Below are 9124 nucleotides of genomic sequence, written 5' to 3'. Positions count from 1 at the left end.
TTTGGATTATTGAATGCAAATTTTGTATTGGTTACAATACGATGGATCGAGCTAAGTTCGGGGATGGCTCAGGGGTTATGAAAAAACACCGAAAAGAGACCGAACTAGTATGGGGGAAAAACATTGAAAACCTTAACTAAACAAGTGAATGATAGCGCCTTGGTACTTTTTTCTTTGGGAAAGTGAACTTTTCATCTGTTTTGATAAGTGATTAATATCGCGTGCCAGCAATTTACTCGAGATTTGCGGCAAAGGCAAATTAAAAGATCGGAAGTGAATAGCGGTGGATTAGTAGAGATTTCGCGGATCCTCGCCATCAACAACAAAACACAGAAAGACAGCTTATTTTTGATGTAGAATTTTAAATATAGCTCAACAGCCACTTGAAAGGGAACTTATTTATGACCAAATTCTCAAACACGTTTTTACTAGCTAGAATTCCTTGATTAACACGTGGGAGAATTTTGTTGCTTCAAGAGTGTCCGTAATTTTCACTCACTGAATCTGCACAAACTCTAATAACTGATTAAAATAACCTTATATGATGCAAGAAGAAGAAGTTGTTTTTCAACCAGAAGCTAAAACCGTGGCTTGTATTTTTAGAAATTTCATAAATACATTTTGCATTAGTTTTCAATCGGCGTCCAAGAACGCACAATTTAATAAGACTTAAGCGCTGAGCTTTTAATACACGGAAACACATTTTAGTCAGACTTGTTGTTATAAGCCACTTTTCCAGTTTTGAAAATCTATTGCGCAAACAAACTATTATTTGTTAGCTCTAGATTTAACCTACTTGCTGCTTTTAATCTTATCATCAGCGCTAGGTTTCCTTCATGAAACCCATTCTTATCGAATTCCTAATTTCAAACAAAAATATATTATCTTAGTTCACCATATCTAAACAAAATCCTTAGTTTTGGGGTTTCATTTTTTTAAAATAACAAGAAATAAATAGGGTCACGTTCAGCCAAAAAGGATAAAAAAAAGCACGTAAACTTTTGGAGTAAAATTGTCATAAACGATACACAAGATCTAGTGCCGTCGAAGGCTAATTTCAGTCCATACTCGGCATTTCTAACTTTCAGACTATCCTCGTCTGCAGAGCCACTCGGCTTAATTGGACGAGAATGCGTTCAGACTATCTGGAAGTATATGGTTTTGCGTAATTGCGCATGCGTCAAAGGTAAGTGAGAGAGGGAACTTTTGCGTCTGGTTTTGTTAAAATCCTTAGGTGAAATCAAAGTTTAGAAGCATTTTATCTCTATGGCGAGGTAAGTATTTTTTGCGAGAAAAATTTTTGGCAGCGATATAAGATCAGGTGAAAAGTGTTAACCTTTTAAGTTTCTTTGGACAGGTCTTAAAAAGAAAGCGTATTTTTGACTATTGTTAGCCATTTAACCTTACCAGAGGTCTTTAACGCAAGGTTAATATTGTTGTTACAAGCTAAGAAGCTAATTTTCAAAGCTGGGGTTAAGGTTAGTACTGCATGTAGCCAATTTGGCTTAACGTATATTTCGACAACAAGTCACCGAAATCTTACACCAAAAAAAAAAAAATTGCAAAATTTTGGAGTGACCAACAAAGAGTATTATGGTATGTTATGGTATTTTTGCAGTGGTCAATAACCTGTAATCTTAACCAGTCACGTAACATAATAGAGCCTACGGACGCTTAGTCTGCTACACAGCCGTTTTTAGTGTCGTCACGCAACGTATTGCGTGACGACTCTAAAAACGGCTCGGTGTAGCAGACTAACGGGCGCTTTCCATTCAATAAAAACCTCCAGCTTGAATTTTCGGCAACTTCCAGTAGCAAATGGGACACGGCATTTTCAAAAATTTCCAAAAAAGAGGACAACGTCTGGTGGTACAGCCAAATTTTGAAAATTTTCGTCCCAAAAATTTTCTTCCCATGTCACTTTGCTCCCCGAATTTCTAGAACTTCCGGTTAAATGGTTCGCATTTCAGAAAATTAACGGTTCTCGGACTTTCTGAGATTTTCTCGGGAAATTCCTGTACCATTCACCACCGTCTCTAAATTTTCGGAAGCTTAGGTCGAAAGGAAAGCGCCCTAGGTAGACATGTGGCTACAAAACAAAGAATAGTGTACAGCTTCATTGGTTCTTACACCCGGGGCGGCGCGGGTGGGGGGGTGCCCTTTTATACCCTTTTACCCTTTTATATACCTTTTTCACGAAGGAGGTACCGCTTTCACATACCTCGTTAGAACTTTGTAACCCTTTTAACTGCTGTAAATGCATTGTCATTTAAATAGGAATCAATCACAAAAATAGAACGTTTTCCCGACTTTATAAAGCCATAAAATTCATCTGTTAGCCCTTTGGGCCCTTTCACAGACCCAAATGAAAGATTTCCTTACCCTTTCATATACTTCAACGCGGAAAATCCCAACCCTAAAGCCTGAAGCCTGAAAAATGTACCCGTTTCGGCTGAGCCTCCCCGTATCAGGCGATTATAGGAAGTACCCCCCCCCCCCCGGTTCTTACACCAAGGAAAACCCTCAATTTTGGCTTCTATTTATACCGAGGTAAAATTTACTTAAGATACAGCCCAAGGGGAAGTAATATTCAAAATGTGGCTTCTGTGTTAGCTGAAATGGCCAATTAGAATTGACCAATACGTGAATTTCCGCTGTGGGATGAACGACACTAATGTCTGAAACGGCTGCTTCCGTAATCATGTGTTAGTTTTTAAAAACAAGCATCTACTCTGCAGCTATAACCTCTTAATTGAGGTCAAACAACAAGGAGAATATGACGATAAGAAAGCTGAAGTAACTCTTCCGCAACATGTGAGTGAATCCGGGAAATTTGTGCTTGTGGAATGCGGAATCCCGGAAATTTTTCTTGTAGAATTCGGAATCCTGGGCTTTGGAATCCAGAATACAGTTCGAGCAATCCTAATCGCACTTGCGACTAGAATTCGGAATCCCAGTTCCACTGACAAAGAATCGGCCGGAATCCAGTGTCAGGTATCTGGAATCCACGGCGTGGAATCCAGAATCCAAGTCTGTCTAGGGTTCCCTTGCATGTGGCGAAAACTCGTATTCATAGTTAATTCGCCATTTTTCTTCGCTCATTACACCTTACACGTTTTTTCAAAGTGAACTGTTTTCGTCTTTACCGAAAGTTGGTCACGTCATCAAGTCACGCAAAGAGCCTACTAAGTATAACCGGCGTTTGAGCTGAAACACGTATACATTATTTTATTTAGTGTTAAAAGCTATCCGTGAACGGTGAGACGGAAGAAAATTGACTCTGTACAGTATGAAGGAATTCACTGCTCTACGTGACCAATGGTTCAACGAAATCATATATAAGAGAGCAAGGAAATTGCAGACTTCAGTTGGTGAAAAAAACCAGAAAAGTAGAGACGTTCTCAAGATTCTCTAAAGAGGAGAAGACCGTTCAGAAAGAAGCGACAAAGAAAACTTCTCTGAAGTGATCATGTTTAACGTAAGTAATCGCTGTTCCTTACGACTGTTTAGAATACGTTAAGAAATTCTAATCTATGCACACAGAAAAATCGTTTTATACCAGGACTGAAGAGAGATAACGATACTACTAGACTCTTCTAATGTGTCGGCCATGTGTCAGTTTTAAAAAAGGATGTTCCAGTTTCTCTTGGGTATTACAAAAATTTACTCAGAAAACTTAAGTTCGGAAGAATTATCGGGTCATTCAGGGTTATGCAACAAGTTATTACAACAAACGAGAAACGATCTTCAACGCGATCGAAGAAACTTTTAACGAAAAATGAAATGTTTAAGTCAATAAACGCAAAAGTGATGTTTGAATTTGGTTCTCGACCATTCACAACCTGACAAGTTGCTCTGCACAATAACACACCAATGGTATCAACAGGTCTTAAAAACAATCTTTTATATTTTTATTTTAAAGAAACTATTTGTATTTGTGGCCAGAAGTTACTGCCTCCTGCTCTTTCTACTTGTATTAACAAGCTCCACTTCCGGAAATCCTTTATCCAGGGGTGACGGATCGGAGTCTAAGAAGGTAAGCTCTTCCTTTACTTTGCATTATACTTCCTGAATTTGGATATGGTCTCTTCCATAATAATAATAATAATAATAACTATAACAAAATTGTCAAATCTGATTGGCCATTAACTGCCCTGATTTCAGCCTTAATTGGACAGTTTAATAGGACAGTACGCGTCATGCCTAAGTAATTGAACAGTACGCGCCATCACGCGCGCGCTTAAATAGCTTTTTTTTCACTGCTAGCAAAACAAAATTTCGAATTTCTTGTGTTTTGATTTAAAAAATAGCCTATTATGTCACAAATTTTGTTAAAGTTATGATTAATTGGTAACAGAACTTCGTGTCATCCAATTCGGTCTGTAATCATACTCGTGATTAAACAAATCGGACTCCCGCTACACGGTCGTCCAATTTTGTTAATCACTCGTATGATTAGTAATGGTAACAGGACTGAGTGGATTCTAATTCGGTCTGTAATCATACGAGTGATTAACAAAATCGGACGACCGCGTAGCGGGAGTCCGATCTGTTTAATCATGAGTATGATTACAGACCGAATTGGACGACACGAAGTTCTGTTACCAATTAATCATAACTTTAACAAAATTTGTGATATATAGGGCTCTTTTTAAATCAAAACACAAGAAATTCCAAGACGTTTTTAAAAAAGAGCCATTTAAGCGCGCGCGTGATGGCGCGTAACGTCCAATTACTTAGGCATGACGCGTACGGTCCTATTAAACTGTCCTATTAAAGCTGAAATCAGGGCAGTTGAGAACCAATCAGATTTGAGAATTTTATTATAGTTTCGATTACAGACCGAATTGGACTCCACTCAGTCCTGTTACCATTACTACTACTACTAATAATAATAATAATAATAATATTAATAATAATAATAATAATAATAATAATAATAATAATGATAATGATAATGATAATAACAGCAATAATAATAGTACATGTAATAATAAAATCACAGTGACCATTAAGTTCCTATACGCGGGGTTTTGCTGCATTTTCAAAAAAGACCATTAAAAGATGTACTCTCAAATAAAAGCAAAAAGAACTGAGTTACAAGTTGAACTGGCTGTTCGTCATCCTCATTCACCTGAACTACTGTACTGACATTTTAATTCTTGCTTGTCTAATGCAGGTCGTGGATTTTAAAATTCACGTTACTGAATCGGGAGAAGAGTACAACGAAACGATTGAAGTGGACACACAGAAGCAAACAGAGGTGTTTAAAGTTCCTGCTCACCCCGGCGTGGATCGCAGTGATGTCATGCATGACTTTAAACAGGTAATTATATTAAAGCTCCACAACATTGTCGGATGTTACATGTTGCGTCCATTTACACACCCTGTTGCATGTTGTTGCGTGTGGTTGGGAGCCTTGTTGCACCAAGTTTGTAACCGGTGAAACTTTTAGCGGAGCTCTAGCGTGCGCAACGGAGAACCATAAGTAAGAAAATCTGCTTACCTATGCATCCAAGAAATTTTGATTCTGACAAAATCGTCCCTACGAACTAGTATGCAGGTACGTCCATCCCTTTCATATAAGCTGGGGTGAAGTTTCGCATTTCAAGCACCCCGTGCTTTTCGACGGTAAATCGCATGCCCACCCAGACTTTTAGGGGTGAAAAAACAATAACAAAGCCGAGTCTTTCTTTCAACTAAATTTTATTGTCTACATTAACGTGGATAACAGAGAAAGAGCTAGAGCGAGAAATAAAAAAACAACGGAGACCAATTTCGTTGGTAGAAAAGCATGAAAATTTTATAGCGACAGTGAGAAAATGAGCAATGCTGGTGGCCACTAAAGTAAAAATGAGCGGCAGTGAAAAATGAAAAAAAAGTGAACAGGAACACGTTGTAGTCGTGGAAAACAAAGGCAAGGAAATGTACAAAAAAGTGTGCAGCACGTGCAAAAATGTTGTTGTTGTTTTTTTTTTGCCATTAGACCTATTGCTTTGGCATTACACGATTTCATATTTTGTTTAAGTAAACTATAAATATGAAAGAGAGCTTCGCTTTTAGCCCTGGCTAAATCTATATATTAGCTACATGCAAACGGACGCAACAACTGCCAACAACGATGGCCCAAATGCGCCACTTCTAAATTTCCCATAATGTACCTTAATTGCCCCCCCCCCCCCCCCCCCGAAAAAAAAATGACATAACCTTTGTTTTTCATTTCTCCTGGGTGTTACAGCCGTCCCAAGAGAAATTGAAAACAATTGTTATACAAAATTTTGGGGTGCAAATAAAGCCTGGTTTCCATATGATAGCTACGATCGCTATGATCGTTGCGATCGCTGAACTTTTTTTTCTCAGCGATCGCAGCGATCGTAGCCATCATATGGAAACCTGGCTTAAAGTGCATTAAGGGAAATGTGGACGTTGCGTATGGGTCTTTAAAAAAGACGAGAGCGGAACGTGAGCGGGGGATGATAGGAAGAAAAATAACACTTTTTTGTCTCCTTCTTTGGCCAAACAAGCGGTCGTGAGCGTCTAGCTTTCATTTCCTCCTCTGATGGCGCATAGAAACGGTAATGAAAAAAGATATTAATTATATTTGATCAATTGTTATTTTTTATCTTTTTTTTTTTCAAACTTTTTTCTGAATCTTACTTGCAGAAATTAACCATGATGAGAATTCCTGACAAAGGGATTTGTTATCTGATGCCTTTGCCAAAAGAGTTGTCTACTCCAGATAAACTCATTGGAGATCTTGAGAAAGCCTCCCAGGTGACGAAATCATTTTGTTGCATGTCTGCTCTCTGTTCTTCTCACTGTTTTATTAACTGGAAGAAGGCGTCAGCTGATGAATATGGGTATTAGACACTATTTCTTAGCTGACTTACATATTACAACATACGCGACTCAAGCTGTTTTTAACAAAATATGTTAAAAAAACATGACAGGATGAGCAAAAGAATACTCAGAAATAGGTTTTCAGTAAAATATCAAAGATCAAATGAAACACTAGGTAAGATTGAAGAGGATTTCTAGATGTATCCTACGCGCGCCTATCTTTGATTTTGGGTTGAGGTAAACGCTCTTCAAAATTGCAAACGAGTGTCCAGGTCAGCGCGGTCCCAGCAAAGCTGACCGTGTCCCTTGAGATTGACCTTGTTTAGTTATCTTTAACCCCTACACACAAATACTCCACACTGATCTCTATATCTAGTATTCCTTTAAAGAATTAGCTGAGAGCCTGAATTTGTTTCAAGTTCAAAGCATTTTCCTTTACGTGATTATTTTCTTAATTCGCATAACATAATCCCTTGAACATGTATTGATATTATTGTATTATTATTGCCATATTATTATAACTTTACTGACTACATGTATACATGTAGCCGGATATTAATAGCCCACGTTCGATATATTAAAATTCTAACATGACTCCGAGGCTTTCTGGTCATTCTTCTATATTTGGTTTGGTTTTCTTTGTACTCAAATCTCTTCTGGGAATTGCGAGACACTGGAGTCGTAAAAAATTGCAATTTTGACCCTAAACCCCCAGAGTCATGTTAAAAATTTTAATATATCGAACGCGGGCAATTTAAGGATCATTCAATCCACCAGGGAGTTATCAACAAGGGCACGCGTATTGACAGCACATGGATGGTGAATGAGGAACTCACTGAGCGTTCATTTCTCAGCGACGACCTACAGCAATTTTGCACTGACTTTCCAATATACTTATTGAAAAAGTCACAAGACTCTTTAGCAGTCATCGGCATCCAAGCGGGTAAGAAGAACCTAAAGCTCTAGTCCTAGAGACGTACATGCGCGCGCATGCCGTTGTCGTACCAGTCTTTCGCGCTTCTCACCTCACGAGAAATTGGTAATAATCTATGCGAATACAGTGATTTCTTCTTTGGGCCTGTTTACATGGAGGTGGGGGACCCCAGGTAGGTGAGGCAACCCGCCTGTCCAAATAATCATTTTAATTTGAGCACGTTTACATGAAAGGTGGGGAGACCATATGATAGTTTATATGAACAGACAGGTGCCTTGGGCTCCCCCACCTAAGCGGGTTACCTCACCTATCTGAGGTCCCCCACCTCCATGTAAACAGGCCCTTAAGGGAACTATGTCACGGCTGTCTACAATAGTTTCTTTTTGTTCATGTTGCCAGTTAATTAAACTTCCTTATGCGCTATGGAAATTAATGTTAACGAAGAAATTTCTTGTAAATGACAAAATCACAGCTTCTTTTCCATCAAATATATATCCCAAGCATTGTATTAAATCTTATAAACAACAAAAATCAACTTTGAAGAACTATTAGGCTAACAAGTTTTCAAAAACCCACAATTTCACTCCTTTTCAATCTTCTTCGAGTTTGTCCATCCACGTCCACTTCTATATTTGCTGTGTTATTCATACTTTCTTCTAATGCATTGAACTATTATTTTTATGTTTCACTCAATGTAGCGGCAGTTCCTACTGTCAGAATTTTGATCAATTTCGTGACACAGTACCAAAAAAAGGTTTTTTTCTTTCGCAGAAATTCCAAACCGACTGCGGAGACAACCAATGCCTTACGGCCGCAAAAAATGTGATGGCGGCATGGACTACAACACAGCTCTTGGTAGTTGTCTCAAACCTAATATAAAGTGCAAAGTGGAGTCCACAACATGCTACAAGTGGGTGGAATGTCCAGTTGGTGGTAAAGACGCACCTCCTCCCAAGTTAATGAGCGTTACTGTAACAATGCTCGCAAATAATTGTTTTGAGTTGCACGCATGGTCAAACGTCGTTTGCTGCCAATATGAATGCTAGTAATAACTAGCCTTTCAGATGTAAGTCAAAAGGAAGTTTTGTGTATCTCGCTATCCTAATTTTTTATCGGTTTTTATTTGCTTTTGTTGGTATTTTCCCATATTCATTACATAAGAAAATTACATATTACTCTTCAGTGTCTAGTGTCGGATGAAACACTGTGTGTCCTATATGTCCTGTTTGATATATTACACGATCCGAAACACGTTGATTTTTGGATTAGGAAAGATAATTCACATTAATCATTAATCGCACACTGTAGCCCATAATGGGTAAGAAATGGGCGGCCACATCTTAATGTTAC

The 9124-nt window shown here is 38.4% G+C and overlaps 1 protein-coding gene across 1 annotated transcript; it reads left to right on the top strand.

Moving 5' to 3' along the window:
- Positions 1–1266: 1266 nt before the first annotated feature.
- Positions 1267–8820, top strand: LOC140924998 (uncharacterized). Its single transcript, XM_073374960.1, has 7 exons — positions 1267–1274; positions 2739–2994; positions 3923–4036; positions 5180–5326; positions 6664–6774; positions 7618–7783; positions 8546–8820. The coding sequence occupies exons 1-7, from the start codon at positions 1267–1269 to the stop codon at positions 8818–8820; spliced, it is 1077 nt and encodes a 358-aa protein (XP_073231061.1).
- Positions 8821–9124: the final 304 nt, after the last annotated feature.

The sequence above is a fragment of the Porites lutea genome, chromosome 14 (assembly GCF_958299795.1).
Source record: "Porites lutea chromosome 14, jaPorLute2.1, whole genome shotgun sequence".
NCBI lineage: Eukaryota > Metazoa > Cnidaria > Anthozoa > Scleractinia > Poritidae > Porites > Porites lutea.
The sequence above is the reverse complement of the archived record's forward strand: the minus strand, read 5'-3'. Positions and strand labels throughout refer to the sequence as shown.

Excerpts from the sequence above, each read along its gene's own strand:
- LOC140924998 (XM_073374960.1), top strand. Across the intron at positions 4,037-5,179 it reads ACGGATCGGAGTCTAAGAAG|GTCGTGGATTTTAAAATTCA; the intron begins GTAAGCTCTTCC and ends TGTCTAATGCAG. Across the intron at positions 5,327-6,663 it reads TCATGCATGACTTTAAACAG|AAATTAACCATGATGAGAAT; the intron begins GTAATTATATTA and ends TCTTACTTGCAG.